Raw genomic sequence first — 16,112 nt, 5'->3', positions numbered from 1 at the left:
ACCTATAAGGGTCTGGCAAGGATGCCTTTCCATGTAACTTTTGTTGGGAAAGTATTTCACAAATATACATGATCATTTTTTTAAAGTTAAATAGTGGGTCTTCTTTCCAGTTTTCAAGAACTTGTTAGTAAAAATATTTAGCAAATTTTATGGGCATTTTTGAAATAGAATGCCATGACTCATAAGGTACCCTTGTTTCTGTAATCATACTAACTAATGCCTATCCATTTTAGGCAGGAGGATTTTTACAAGTAAATTAAGCTCTAAGAATGTTAGTAAGGAAAAGCTAAGATGTCTTGGTCTCTGAAAAAACTTTTATAGGTGTAAAATTTCTTAGCTCAACTGGGATCCTGTTAACATAGCAATATATCTGTATTATAAATTTAATATAGTGGTGTGTTTGCTACAGTAATTATAATTAAAAGGGAAATATGGATAACAGGGAAATACTTCATATGCTCCTCCCCTTTCCCCTCAAGAGAGGTGATTTATATATTAAATTTTTTTTCTACGTTTATATTAATTTTTTCAAAATTATAAAGATTTAAAAATGCCTATATTATCTGGAGACTTTCCTATGTGTTTATGCATCTCTCCTTTTTTTTAAAAAAAACCTTGTAATTGATTGTCTCCATCTTTTTCACTGACTACATTGTTGACCTCTGTGACAGAACAAGAACTCCTGAGATCGAATTCCTGGTTCAGATCTGAGCTCTGCCACTTCCTGCCTGTCTGACCTTGAGCATTTCACATGATCTCAATTTGTTTTTTGTTTTTTTTTCAATATTTCCTGGGATTTCCCTGGTGGTCCTGTGGTTGAGAAAACCACCTTGCAATGCAGGGTAGGTTCGGTAGGTTCGATCTCTGGTCGAGGAACTAAGATCCCACGTGCCCTGGAGCAACTAAGCCCGCATGCTCCCTGTGCACGCTGGAGCCCACGTGCCCCAACCCCTGAGCTGCTTGCCATCACTAGAGAGTCCATGTGCCATGCTGAAAGATCCCAAGTCACGCGAGGGAGAGCCGTGTGCCACAACTAAGACCCAACACAGCCAAATAAATAAATATTTAAAAATATTTCCTAATGTTGTTCTAAGGATTAATTATATAATGCCCAAAGCACAGTACCTGACACACATTTGGAAACTATTATATTGTGTTTGTTTTATTCTACAGCTTGACTTTTTCATGGCTTTATGGTGACAATTGTTTTTTTTTTTTTCTTTTTAAAATTTTATTTATTGATTGATTGATTTCCATGCCAGGTCTTGGTTGCTGCACAGGCTACTCTCTAATTGTTGTGTTCGGGCTTCTCACTGTGGTGGCTTCTCTTGTGGAGTACAGGTTCTAGGGTGCGCAGGCTTCAGTAGTTGCCCATGTGAGCTCAGTAGTTGCAGCTCCCAGGCTCCAGAGTACAAGCTCAGTAATTGTGGGGCAGGGCATTAGTTGCTCTGCAGCATGTGGGATCTTCCAGGATCAGGGATCGAATCTGTGTCTCCCGTATTGGAAGGCAGCCTCTTTACATTGAACCACCAGGGAAGCCCCTGGGTTTTCTTTTTTAAGGGCTGGTAAAGCTTTAGTAGTCTGTTAAGAAACTCATCAGCTCTTTTGTTTCCATTGATCATTCAACTCTGTTTCAAGACCTTGTTATTCTTAAGCCTTTAAGCAACATCTAAATCTCCTTCATTCATAATTGTAATTTGAGGATGTTAGCAACACATTCTCTTTGGTTAGTGTTTAACCTCTATCTTCAACAGATTACATCTTTTTAAACATTGAAACCCACATATAGACTTCAATAAGTTTCCTTAATTTTTAAACTATATTTACACACTTAATACATCTTACCTTTTTAACCACTCCAAATGTACAACCAGGTCAACATACAACTTTAACAAGCAACGTGCTTCTTAGCCTGTTGACTGGAGCGCATGTCTGTGCTTAGTCTCCTCTGTGGAATGCTGGCCGGGAGCCTCAGATCAGAACTGGGAGTGAGTCATGAGCCTCACACTTGCACCTTTTCTTCAAGCCTTGAACTTCTGTCACATTGTTCCTTTTCCATTTTTGGTAGACCATGAAATTAAAAGATGCTTACTCCTTGGAAGGAAAGTTATGACCAACCTAGATAGCATATTGAAAAGCAGAGAGATTACTTTGCCAACAAAGGTCCGTCTAGTCAAGGCTATGGTTTTTCCAGTGGTCATGTATGGATGTGAGAGTTGGACTGTGAAGAAGGCTGAGCGCCGAAGAATTGATGCTTTTGAACTGTGGTGTTGGAGAAGACTCTTGAGAGTCCCTTGGACTGCAAGGAGATCCAACCAGTCCATTCTGAAGGAGATCAGCCCTGGGTATTCATTGGAAGGACTGATGCTGAAGCTGAAACTCCAGTACTTTGGCCACCTCATGTGAAGAGTTGACTCATTGGAAAAGACTGTGATGCTGGGAGGGATTGGGGGCAGGAGGAGAAGGGGACGACAGAGGATGAGATGGCTGGATGGCATCACCGACTTGATGGACATGAGTTTGAGTGAAGTCTGGGAGTTGGTGATGGACAGGGAGGCCTGGCATGCTGCGATTCATGGGGTCACAAAGAGTCGGACACGACTGAGCAACTGAACTGAACTGAACCTCTGATAGGAATTATTGAGGCAAGAATACTGAAATGGGTTGCCGTGCTCTCCTCCCGGGGTCTTCCCATCCCAGGGATCGAACCCAGGTCTCCCGCCTTGCAGGCAGATTCTTTACTATCTGAGCCACCAGGGAAGCTCAATAATTCTGGAGTAGGTAGCCTATCCTTTCTCCAGGGGATCTTCCTAACCTAGGAATCGAACTGGGGTCTCCTGCGTTATAGGCAGATTCATTACCATCTGAACTGCCAGGGAAGCCCTCTGCACTTACCCAGATCTAAATCTGTACCTAATTCGATACTGCCTCCTTCTTCTATAGAGTTTGTATACGTGTCTCACAGTTGGTAGTTACTGTATCCAAATACAGTATGTTAAGTATATTATGATGGCTCTAATTTATTTAACTCCCTATTGTTGGATATTAGAGTGTTTCCAATTTCTGCTTATAAATGTATTGAAAGCATACTTGTAGAGATATTTTATGTACATCCTTATTTCCTTGGGATAAATTCCCCAAATAGAATAACTGGGTGCCATTGCCCCAATATTAGTTGTGTAATGCAATATCTACCGATACAAAGCTTCTGCTGCTCCCAATTTTTACTCCTTGATGAACCACAGAATCATTTTGTCAAATTACTATTGAAAAATACTATTGGGATTATTAAGAGAAAGTGATTAATGTATTTTAATATGGTAAGATCAAGCCCTTTATGGTATAATAGAGGTAAAATAAAACATATAAGCAAAAGTATGTATTTTCTTATAATTGGACAGAAAGATCCTGAAGTTCCCTTAGGGATGAAAAGTATAGGATTTTTTTTCCCACTAGATATTAGAACACATATTACACAGCTAAAATTGTGATTTTGGCATTGAAAGAGCATAGCTGTATATATATATATATACTTTTGTTCCTACTGTTGAGTGCTTTCTACCCCCCCCAAATCAAGTGGATACTGAATTTTATCAGTGCCTTTTAAACATCACTCAAGATGATTATATCTTTTTGGTTTATATTTCTTTGTATTTAGTAAAATACAAATTATAGTCATTTCCTAATTTGTAAGCTTGTATTTCTGGAGTAAATCATACTTTGTTCTTAAAGTAAAAAAAAAAAAAAAAAAAAAAAGCCCTAGCAAAGCGATGTTACTGTACTAACAGTTTCTGAGTTTTGCACTTGCCTTCAAAAGCAAGATTAGTCTATAGGGATCTTAAACTTTTAAAATATTATCTAGACTAACTTGCAGTATTTTGCAGTGTAAGAAGACTTGGAAAGCTTCTCATCTGCTTGTGCTCTGGCGGAGTATACCCTAAAATGACCTAATGGGGTTGCCAGCCTCAGAAGGAACCGCTGTGGTTCTTGTCACTTTCCAGATACTTGCTGGTAGGAAAGTCTCACCGTGGGAATGAGTATGTTGTAATGATCATCGTGATGATGAACACTGCGTCCCAAGATTGGCTGACACATGATGATGTGCTTTGTATATTTAATCTTCTTAATGAAACCCCAAGGAAAACATCAATCCTGCCACTAATGACAATAAACAGGCTTTGTACTCACAGAGTGCTCTTCCTCCCAGGAGCACAAAGCTCTTTATGATTAATTATTTCAGTCATTCTCATACTTGTCCCAGTAGGTAGATAGCTGGATGCTTCCTCTTTAAAATAAAAAAAAATAAAAAAAGAGGCAACTATTTTCTTCTGTTCTACATTCTATGTTCCAGAATTAGGTAGCTACCTTTTAAAGACCATCTATATGTCTACTAGAGTGGACCTGGGTTTCAAAATTACAAGCTTCTTTCCCCTACAAACATCAGACTCGGAGCAGTTGTGGAGTAGTGAAGTTGGATGGAATCTGGATGGTAGTTTGGCAAGATGCTATGAGTGGTGTAGCCTGAAGTTGGCAAAAAGAAACAAGCGGTGGCTGACCTAGTGCTTTGGTACCTCCATTAGAAGTAGTAGTCCATGGTGTTGATGGTTTTGGAAAATACCTTACTGAGGCACCTCTTCGTTATGCCTAGTCTTCCCACAGCACTGAGCCAGGGCACTGCAGAGAGTCTCTGTTAGACCTGTTTTACAGAGAGGGCCCTGGTCCTTTCTCACTCTGCTCTGATGCCTTAGTATCTGGAGACTTTTCCCAGGGCCAGGAGAAAGGTGAGGGGTACTCGCTCTCAGCGGATCTCCATCTCTTAGTGATCCTCCTAGCCCTGCTAGGCTAACTTTCCTCTTGCTTTCACTTCCTTGGAAATGGACAGTGCCTTTCTGTGGACACATCTTTGGGGACACAGCTGGAGCTACATTCTGATCTAGCCATCCACCTCCTCCTTCTTCTTCTTACAATATGCCAGTCAGTCTTCAAAGCTTCATCACTTCAGTTCTGCCTCTTCAGTTAGAGTTCGAGCTCTTTGGGTGGCATTCTGGTTGGCGTGTATTTTTTATTTAACTTCTTTTTATTTGCTCCTACATATCCCTCCGAGTTGGGCCATTTAGGTGCACCATAAACATTTCTGGTTGATCTGTTTGCCATTCACAGCTGTCAACTAATACTGCCTGTCCATACCGTCTGTGCCATTTTAACTTTCTTTCCTTGTTCTTTCATTAAATAAAGGCTTGGCTGTCATCACTTTGAGTTTTTCCTCCTCCCAATTTCCACCCCCTGAGGTCACTCTGAAAGGGAGGTCTTTAAAATGCAAAAGCTTGTGCTTAAGTTGTGCAGTGTCCTCTGCGTGGGGACTAATTACGAGGTTTGGAAGCCTCTTCAGGTGGCTGGGATCTACAGCAGGACAAAAATACTGCTTTCCTAAATTGAGAACAGCTGGAGCTGTATTGCTGGCCCATATAAAAGAGGTGGTGCTGGTGCTCTGTGCTGTGGAGAGGAGTCTCTGCTCTTTGGGGCCTGTGGAGCTTCAAGCAGAGAGCACCTTTCGACCCTGGTGTCCTGGTGGGTAAGTCCTCTGAGCTGGTCCTCTGGGTGCCCGCTTCTATTGTCGGACAGAAATTATGATGGCTGAATGGAAATGTTCTCAGTTACTAATTTTCACCATGTTGGTTGTAGTAAATTATTTTCTTCTTCCAGAAACCAGTATAACTTGCTCCCTAAATGAGACATAGCTAGTAAGGCTTTGGTATCTTTTCACTGTGTTATTTTGTAGGCTATTCCTTCTGTATGGTGTGAATCTCTGACTGTAAAAGGATAAACAGAGTTAGTACCATTTAAAATATCTTGAATATGTTCTGAAAAGTAGTCACTTAAAGATTACTATGAAAATAGAAAGTCGACAGATTCACAGAGTAACAATTACTCCATACATGTAAGCAACTCATCACAGTTTTTTATTCTTTAAGATTCATAGAGAAGATGCCGTCTTAGGAAGGAATGATATGATCTCTGGGGAGGTTCTGGCTTATTGTGACTTCATGGTTAGCAACAAGTGATACTGTCTGATGAAGTGTTTGCAATGCTGGGTCCTGACTTTTATTTAAAGAAATTGAAAAGGAATTGTTTATTAGAATGTTCCTATTTATACTGAAATCAGCTCAAAAAGAGAAGAATTCCGAGATGAAACAATTCAGTGTTTTATAAATAAACTCCATCTCAGCAGCTTTTAACAATGTTCTGACGATATATTTATAAAGCAAATGGCTTTGGTATTTATTTCCTTATTTTGATAATGTTTTTGTTTTGGATGGTTGGCAAGTGGACAGGCACGGTTTCTGAACAGAGTTCTGTTTTGTTTTTCCAGGTGGGATAGTAACATCTTTGGGGGAAAGAAAATTGGCGTCCTTTCCTGAAAGTGGTAAACGTATAGCAGATGGTGGCCCAGGAGGAACACTAGAGAGATGGAGACCATCTATGTTTTGTACTAGCAAACAAGATCAGTCTTAAGAGTCCATGTTGATCTTGGAAATAGAAGGATTAGAAAAAGTCGAGTTTCCGCAAAGAACAAGAACTTTACCATCTCCTTTTTGACCTGAAGACCAGGGGACAATGGATATCATAGAGACAGCAAAACTCGAGGAGCATATGGAAAATCGAACCAATGACCCTGCAGACACTTACACGAGACCTCCTGAGCCTGTCGAAGAAGAGAACAGAAATGGCAACAACAAACCTAAGAGCTTATCCAATGGGTTGCGGAAGGGCACCAAAAAGTACCCGGACTATATCCAAATTGCTATGCCCACAGAAGCGAGGAACAAGTTTCCCCTCGAGTGGTGGAAAACGGGCATTGCTTTTGTGTACGCTCTTTTCAACCTTGTCCTGACAACCGTCATGATCACGGTTGTGCACGAGAGGGTCCCTCCCAAGGAACTCAGCCCTCCACTCCCAGACAAGTTTTTTGATTACATAGATCGGGTGAAATGGGCATTTTCTGTATCAGAAATAAATGGGATTATATTAGTTGGATTATGGATCACCCAGTGGCTGTTTTTGAGATACAAGTAAGTAAGGTCTAACATGTTTTGGGGGTTTGCCATGGGAGTTTATATTTAAGTGAGTAGATGTGTGATCAAAATGCTCTTTTCTGGTTTTATCTGATAACTTCAGTCTTATGCAGGCACTTGATGAAGAGATAGAAAGATCTACAACCTTGAGTAAATCCAGTCATTATTCCATCAGCATTTATTGAGCAACTGTATGGAAGTGGCAGGTGTGTGTGAAGGTGCAGAAATGCTGTGGTGGATGACTCAAAGCTTGTAAATTTAAGGTGCAGTTCTGATTTCAAGCAACTTGGCACAATAGTATTTGCATGATACATTAAGAGGCTTGGAAAGGGATACATTCACTTCATCATGCTTGTGTTATTCCAGGCTCTTGACAGGTGGGGAAAGTAGTCGGTTGTTACTCAGAATGTGATGACTATATTGGTCTACAGTCAGTCACAGCAGGCTTTGAGGTTTGCCTCTTCAAGAGTTCTCAGATTTTACATTTCTTTTCCATTTGCCTATTAGCAATTCAACCACAAGAGTTTGCTTAAGAAACTGCATTTAGACCTGGGTCCCTGCAGTTTGGGTTTTACATACCTGTAGTAAACAGGCCTTCTAGTTTCCTCACGCCATCACAAAGGAGCAGCTAGTTCACTGGCTTCAGTCTTCCCTTTTTAGAATAGCAGAAATCAGGAAGTGTAGTAAGCCAGGTACTTTTGCTTTGAAGACACTTAAAAATAGGACAAAGCTCTGAAGTGGTTATTTCTGTTTCCCTGTGAATTCAGACTGCTAGCCCATTTCAAAAAGGGGGGCCCTCAGTTCCTCTTTTCTTCTCAGCCATTATTCAGATGTTTTTTCTCTGCTAAGATTCTAGTAATTAAGTCACAAATATAAATTTGGTCAAAACATTGCCCACAAACAAGGCTTTTGAAAGTATAATATATGCTAATGTATTCAATACACTTCAGAGTCAAATAGGATTTCAGTGTTAATGCCACAAGATCATTTTTTGAAGAGAGAATTTATGCTGTATTATTTTTTCAATTGGTTGTTGCTTTGAGATTTGAAGAGTTCAATCCATCTTTGCTAAAGAGTTCTACATCAAGTTTGCAATTTTGAAAACTTGTTCCACAAACTGAAGTCATTCCTGAGCATTTTCTTGTAAATAAAATATCTCTCTCAATATGTATAAGTGAATCACATAGCTGTCAATTGTCTTAGAACTTTTTACAGAAGGTGTTGGTTATGACATGCTTCATGCTAAAAGCTAAAAAACTTTTAGCATTTTTCTTTTCAGTGTCTGGAATTGACACAATATAAGAGAGACTGCTCAGGCCAAAGGTATTTGCTCTCTTTTATTTTAGAGCAAAGTTTTATTCGTATATGTCCGTGAAAATAGAAATGTCCCAGGGTCTGGTTAGCAGCTGGCTTCCAGCCCGAAGTACCGTTTTGGTGTGTTTGAATGTTCACCCAGAGGATTGTTGTTAGCCTGCCTTTCCATGGCTGGCTTCGGTTCTACCACATCAAAACCTGGAGTCACACAAGCCAGCCGTGCATTTTAATGGCATCCACTGTTTTGGTCACAGTCCACCAGCAAAAACTTGTTGGGGGGAAATCGCACTAATTTTCCTTTTTCAGGTAGATTTGGATCTAACATTTTAGTAACTGGTGGAGTAATTTTTATAACTTGTTTTGCACATTCCAGCTGAATAAAAAATTCTACTTGTACTTTCACTCTCTCACTTAAGAGCACCTTCAAAGCGATGGGGAAAAAAATAATTGGCAGTAGTTCTTAAACTAAATAAGACTGCAGGGTGCATATTTCACCGCTAAGTTAATTTTCTGTTCCGAGTACTGCTGAACTGTGAACACTGGAGTGAATATAATTGACTCATAATAATTCCTGCTTATTACTTCACCTTGTCTAACAGCATGGAGCACAATGCAGCCCTCCTTTTGAGCCTGGGGTTGAATCAAAGGGAGGATAGTTTTTCACTTAACCAAATGGAGACAGTCAGCAATGTTTATCACCTGTTCCTTTTTAGTACTAGTAAAGGCAATGCTAGAATAGTAAGCCTTTGAAAGAAATGCCTTGCAATAAATAAATGCTTTCATCAACTAGTCAAGGTGGTTTTTCTCTATATATTTTGATACCAGAAACCCTGGAATCTTCTTAAAATAGCTCTTAGAGACAGACAGCTAAAATTATATCTGTACATAATTCTTTAAATTAGAAGTCCCAACAGTTACCTGAATTAGACCTTGATCCACAGCAGACTGCAGTCTCAGAGAAAACTTAAAATATGCCACATGCCTGGAACTGTCTGTTTTTCCAGAGATCTTTGGGAAGATCTGGTTTGGGAAGTTTGAGAGCTCTGAAAATGGGGGACCTGGAGTAATATATTTTATGTACTAGGAAAGTTACAACTAGTAATTCTAAGAGCTTTGTGGGTCTCACCCATGTCTTAATCCCCAGAGCCCAGAGTTTATGGACCCATCTATGACTGCACAGCAGGGCCATCTTCAAACTTTTTTTTTTTTTCTAAAAAATATTTATTTGGCTGTCCTGGGTCTTAGTTGTGGCATGCAGGAGCTTTGGTTGCAGTATGTGGGATCTAGTTCCCTGATCCAGGATCGAACCCAGACCCCCTGCATTGGGAGCAAGGAGTCTTAGCCCCTGGGCCACTGGGGAAGTCCCATCTTCAGACCTTCCTATGCGCATTCAGGAACCCATGAGGCAGTGGTGCAGACAGGGAAAGCCTTTCCCTTTGGAGACAATGTGCTCAGAGCCAGCTTCTAGGAACCACTGCCTTAGACTAAGGACTCAGAGGGCAAAGGACAGGACTAATATTAGTCAAGACAGCTGTCTCCACCAAAACATACAAAGGGAAAAAGGACTTGTGGATTTTTTTTTTTTTTTTTTTGCCTCTCTTCATCAAGAATGCATGGGTGAAATTTACAGCTTCACTCTTAAATATCCTTAAATGCACGAGGACCCTTTGACCGTCTTCAAAATATAATTCTCTGAAAATCTCCATAGTCATAGACAAAATAGTTCATGCCGAAGCTGTCAGAATATTTTTGGATGGTCCCCAAATAACCCTTGCTTATATAACTTAGGTTAAATGAGTTGTCCCATTTCCCTATGTGCCCAATTATGTAGTACCACCTTAGCTCATTACTAAATTCCTCTGTGGCTGTGGCTCGCTTATACCTGTGCTGTGTTCCCGAGAGAGGGCTTATTAATGCAGTGGGTTGACTGACAACATAGAGAGGTTCATTGAATTCTCTGGCAAAGAGTGCTTTTTTAAGGAGTGGTGGTTATTTAACCTTTAAACTACTTTAACTCACCAGAGACTCATCACACCTTTGGGACCCAACCCACCTAGATTGATCGCAGTATGTGAATCTTTAGTTCAGAAAACGGCAGATAGTTTTTATTCTGTTAAACCTTATTTTATATTGCCTTTAGGATCAGAAAGGCCCAGTAAACCTATTTTTTCCCATCCCTATTTTTCCCTTAGGTCAATAGTGGGGCGCAGATTCTTTTTTATCATTGGAACTTTATACCTATATCGCTGTATCACAATGTATGTCACTACCCTCCCGGTGCCTGGAATGCATTTCCAGTGTGCTCCAAAGGTAAGCCCCTCCGAATTACCCTTTAGAAGACGTTAAGCAGTGATTGAGCACCTGCTCTCTGTTATTCGTTCTCCTAGACACATTCCTATGTGTTAACTGAAAATCTAGCACGTTTTCTGCTTTGCTTTAGATTTTATGGGGGAGAAATGAAAATGTGGCAATAAAATGTATGTCTCTGTGCATAAAACTTTTATTTTCTGCTACCCGGAAGTTACTGCCGGATTTTAGACTCTGCTTTTTTTGCCTTTTCATTTTCTCATTCATCCAATCATTTTGGAAGTATTAAGTTCCTGTTGTATCCCAGGCACTGTATGATAGCAATGACCAAAATGAAGTTCTCCTCCTCTGAGAATGTATATTCTTATGGAAGGATGGCAATGAATAAATAAAATCATAACTTGTTAAATGGTGGTAGGTCAAATAGCTGTCAGTTGGAGTAAGGGTGAGTAAAATAAAGCTGAGTAAGGGTGAAAGGGACTATGAGGGTAGGTACTATTTTATATAGGCTACCCCCATGGCTCAGTGGTATAGAATCTGCCTGTTGATGCAGGAGACGTAGGTTCCATCCCTGGGTTGGGAAGATCGCGGGGAGAAGGAAATGGGCACTCACTCCAGCTTTCTTGCCTGGGAAATCCCATGGTCAGAGGAGCCTGGTGGGCTACAGTCCATAGGATCGTAAAGAATCAGACATGACTGAGCAACTGAAACACAACAACACTATTTTACAGAGTGGTCAGGAAAACTTCTTCAGTAAGAAAGCTTTTAGCCAACCAGGCTTAGGGAATGAGCCATGTGGATGGGGTGAGAACTCCAGGACAAGGAAATAACCATCATGGTGCATTCCAGAAAAGCAGGGAGACCCGTGTGGCTGAGCAGAGTTGTGAAAAGTTGAGATGATGCAGCCACATATTTCACGGGACCTTTAGCCCATTGTAGGAACTTGAACCTTGGTGGTGACTGTGGAAGTGAGGAGAAGTCATTCCATTTGGGATATATTTTGAAGGTAGAGCAGACAGGATATACTAATAAGTTGGACATGGGTTTTACAAAAAGAAATCAAGGATGAACTCAAACGTTTTAGTAACTGGAAAGACAGAGTGGCCTTTTGCTCAGATTGTTGTTGTTTTTCATTTGCTAAGTTGTATCTACCTCTTTGCAACCCCATGGACTGCAGCACTCCAGGCTTCCCTGTCCTTCACCATCTCCCAGAGCTTGCTCAAACTCATGTCCATCGAGTCGGTGATGCCATCCAACCATTTCATCCTCTGTCACCTGCTTCTCCTCCTACCTTCAATCTTTTCCAGGGTCTTTTCCAATGAGTCAGCTCTTCACATCAAGTGGCCAAAGTATTGGAGCTTCAGCTTCAGCATCAGTCCTTCCAATGAATATCCAGAGTTGATTCCTTTAGGATTGACTGGTTTGATTTGTTTACAGTCCAAAAGAATCTCAAGAGTCTTCTCCAACACCACAGTTCAAAAGCAGCCGTTCTTTCCCACTCAGCCTTCTTTATAGTCCAACTCTCACATCTGTACCTGACTACTAAAACAACCATAGTTTTGACTATATAGACCTTTGTCGACAAAGTGATGTCTCTGACTTAATACACTCTCTCAGTTCAGTTCAGTCGCTCAGTCGTGTCTGATTCTTTGCGACCCCATGAATCGCGGCATACCAGGCCTCCCTGTCCATCACCAACTCCCAGAGTTCACTCAGACTCACGTCCATCGAGTCCGTGATGCCATCCAGCCATCTCATCCTCTGTCGTCCCCTTCTCCTCCTGCCCCCAATCCCTCCCAGCATCAGTCTTTTCCAATGAGTCAACTCTTCGCATGAGGTGGCCAAAGTACTGAAGTTTCAGCTTTAGCATCATTCCTTCCAAAGAAATCCCAGGGCTGATCTCCTTGTTTGTAATAACTTTCCTTCCAAGGAGCAGGTGTGTTTTAATTTCATTGCCATCGTCACTGTCTGCAGTGATTTTGGAGCCCAAGAAAGTAAAATCTGTCACTGCTTCCACTTTTTCTGCTTCTATTTGCCATGAAGTGGTGGGGCCAGATGCCATGGTCTTAGTTTTTTCGAATGTTGAGTTTTAAGGCAGCTTTTTCATTCTCTTCTTTCACCCTCAGCAAGAGGCTCTTTAATCCCTCTTCACTTTCTGCCATTAGACTGTTGTCATCTGCATATCTGAGGTTGTTGATATTTCTCCCAGCAATCTTGATTCTAGCTTGTGATTCATCCAGCCTGGCATTTCACATAATGTGCTTTGCATGTAAGTTAAATAAGTAGAGTGACAATATACAGCCTGACATACTCCTTTCCCAATTTTGAAGCTGTCCGTTGTTTCATGTCCAGTTCTAACTGTTGCTTCTTGATCGTCATGCAGGTTTCTCAGGAAACAGATAAGATTGGTAAGGTGGTCTGGTATTAATTTTCCACTGTTTGTTTTGATCCACACAGTCAAAAGCTTTATCGTAGTCAATGAAGCAGAAGTGGATTTTTTCTGGAATTCCCTTGCTTTCTCCGTGATCAAACAAATGTTGGCAATTTGATCTCTGGTTCCTCTGCCTTTTCTTTCTAAACCCAGCTTGCATTTCTGGAAGTTCTTGGTTCATGTACTGCTGAAGCCTAGCTTGGAGGATTTTTACCATTACATTGCTGGTGTGTGGAATGAGTGCGATTGTATGGTAGTTTGGACACTTTGCCATTGCCTTTCTTCGAGAAAACTGACCTTTCCCAGTCCTGTGCCACCGCTCAGTTTTCTAGATTTGCTGACATATTGAGTGCAGCACTTTAACAGCATCATCTTTTAGTATTTTAAATAGCTCAGATGGAATTCCGTCGTGTCCACTAGCTTTGTTCATCGTAATGCTCCCTAAGGCCCACTTGACTTCACGCTCCAGGATGTTTGGCTCTAGGTGAGTGAATCACACCATTGTGGTTATCTGGGTCATTAAGATGTTTTTTGAATAGTTCCTCTGTGTATTCTTGCCACCTTTTCTTAATCTCTTCTGCTTATGTTAGGTCCTTACCATTTCTGTCCTTTATTGCTCCTACCCTTGCATTAAATGTTCCCTGTTATCTCCAGGTTTCTTAAAGAGAGCTCTAGTCTTTCCCATTGTTTCCCTCTATTTCTTTGCATTTTTCATTGAAGAAAGCCTTCTTATCTCTCCTTGCAACTTTGCATTCAGTTGGGTATGTCTTTCCCTTTCTCCCTTTACCTTTTGCTCCTCTTCTTTCCTCAGCTATTTTTAAATTCTCCTCAGACAACCACTTCACCTTCTTACATTACTTTTTCTCTGAGATAGTTTTGGTCACCGCCTCCTATACAGTGTTACAAATGTCTGTCCATAGTTCTTCAGGCATTCTCTCTACCAGATTGAATCCCTCAAATCTATTTCTCACTTCCACTGTATAATCACAAGGAATTTGATTTAGGTCCTACCTGAATGGCCTAGTGGTTTTCCCTACTTTCTTCCATTTAACTCTGAATTTTGCAATAAGGAACCGATGATCTGAGCCACAGTCAGCTCTAGGTCTTGTTTTTGCTGACTGTGTAGAGCTTCTCCATCTTTGGCTGCAAAGAATATAATCAGTCTGATATCTGTATTTACCATCTGGTGATGTCCATGTGGAGAGTCGTCTCTTGTGTTGTTGGACGAAGGTGTTTGTTATGACTAGTGTGTTATTCTCTTGACAGAACTCTGTTAGCCTTTGCCCTGCTTCATTTCGTACTCCAAGGCCAAACTTGCTTGTTACTCCAAGTATCTCTTTACTTTCTACTTTTGCATTCCAGTCCCCTATGATGAAAAGGAAATATATTTTTTTGGTGTTAGTGCTAGAAGTTCTTGTAGGTCTTCATAGAACCATTCAGCTTTAGCTTCTTTGGCCTCAGTGGTTGTGGCACAGACTTGGATTACTGTTACGCTGAATGATTTGCCTTGGAAATGATTGGAGATCATTCTGTTATTTTTGAGACTGTACCCAAGTACTTCATTGTGGACTCTTCTGTTCACTAAGAGGGCGGCTCCATTTCTTCTGCAGGATTCTTGCCCACAGTAGTAGATATAATGGTCATCTGAATTAAATTCACTCATTTCCTGAGACAGAGTGTGAGAATGGATACTGAGACTATTGTAAGCAGGATTTATAGTTTCTCCAGGTAGAATCATTTCTCAAGAGAGCTGTTAATCATCTTAGACTCCAGTGTGCCCTGGTTTATAAAAAAGGAAACGTGCAAATCATGTGCTTTCTGGGCAAGGGAGTAAAGCCTAACATTTTTTACTGAACACTAAGCAGATGTCCAAGGTGGAGGGAAAAAATAGAGTTGTTCTAAAGAAGTCAACAGTCTCCTTCACCAAATATAGGTGTGGTTTGAGAAGCTCTAATTTTCTAAAGCCATCAAGGCAGAAAGTGTGTGTAATTAAAACAGTGTACATATTGAATTTAAACATTGGCTGATTTTTAGTGAAACTAATTTAAGGCATGGGAGAAGTTCAGAGGCATAATAAATACTTCTAAGGGGTTATTGTGGTGGGTTAAATGAGGAAATGGCCACAGGAGAGAAGGCAAGCCCATCCTAGTAAAAGGTGTGATTTACAGGGATGAATTGCTATGATTACAGAAAGAAGTAAATTAGAGATTATCTTCTATGGAAAACATACAATTTTCAGAAGCCACAAGAGCAAATGTTACTGCTGAATAACTGAGGTGCAAAGACTCACAAGGAAGCTCTAGGGACATCCTTGCTAATCAGCCCCTGTGTTCAGTTGTCAAGACCCAGAACCTCTTTCTGAAGCATCAGCAGGCTTTGGGTGCCTAGACTGTGGCTCAGTAAAGCAAACACACATCAGTTTGTTTGACTAGAGAGGACGTGGTTTGACAGAACAGGGAGCAGAATTGCATTTTAAATGTGGTCCAGCCTCCGGCTTCAGCGCTCCTTAGATTTGTAGTTGCAAAACTGTTAGATAATATACCTGTCTCCTTTGCTGCTGACCCTATAGAATGCCCTTAGTGACTGAGCAATGACAGAACTGTGTGTACTGAAACCACTTGCTCTGGAAGGCTGTCTGACCGGCCATTGATGCCTGACGTCACTTGTTACTCACTGGGTGTGATCACAGAAACCATTGCAGTGAAAGGCCCTCGGTAGAATCGTTGACTTGCAGTTTTCTGGTTGCCGTCCTTCCTTCTCCATCCTAGGGTTGAAGTCCTTAGGTTATGATTTGCTCCATCCCACCCACCCAAGCTTTGGTTTGCAGGCACAACATCTGAGTTCTGACAGTTGTGTTTAGATGGATGTTGGCCTAGTTATTAGGACTTGCATGAAATGCTTTAGGTTTTCAAATCCCTTTTTCCACAGGAAATATTGGGCTGGCACAGCTACTTTGCTTTTCCTGAGAAAGCTGCCTTCTCATCCTT

General features: G+C 40.9%; 1 protein-coding gene across 3 annotated transcripts in view; it reads left to right on the top strand.

Moving 5' to 3' along the window:
• SGMS2 (sphingomyelin synthase 2) overlaps positions 1-16,112 on the top strand; it is a 93,256-nt gene that overhangs the window by 62,351 nt on the left and 14,793 nt on the right. For 2 of the 3 annotated variants that reach the window (XM_040237510.1, XM_040237508.1), the window contains exons 2-3: positions 6,371-7,070; positions 10,580-10,697. In XM_040237510.1, coding sequence (XP_040093444.1) covers positions 6,616-7,070; positions 10,580-10,697 — 573 coding nt within the window. In that variant the 5' untranslated portion in view covers positions 6,371-6,615. Of the gene's footprint in view, positions 1-3,640; positions 5,573-6,370; positions 7,071-10,579; positions 10,698-16,112 lie in introns of those variants that run through there. The other variant, XM_040237509.1, reaches the window with a different exon arrangement.

The sequence above is a fragment of the Oryx dammah genome, unplaced genomic scaffold (assembly GCF_014754425.2).
Source record: "Oryx dammah isolate SB20612 unplaced genomic scaffold, SCBI_Odam_1.1 HiC_scaffold_3, whole genome shotgun sequence".
NCBI lineage: Eukaryota > Metazoa > Chordata > Mammalia > Artiodactyla > Bovidae > Oryx > Oryx dammah.
This window is presented reverse-complemented; position numbering and strand designations above follow the sequence as displayed.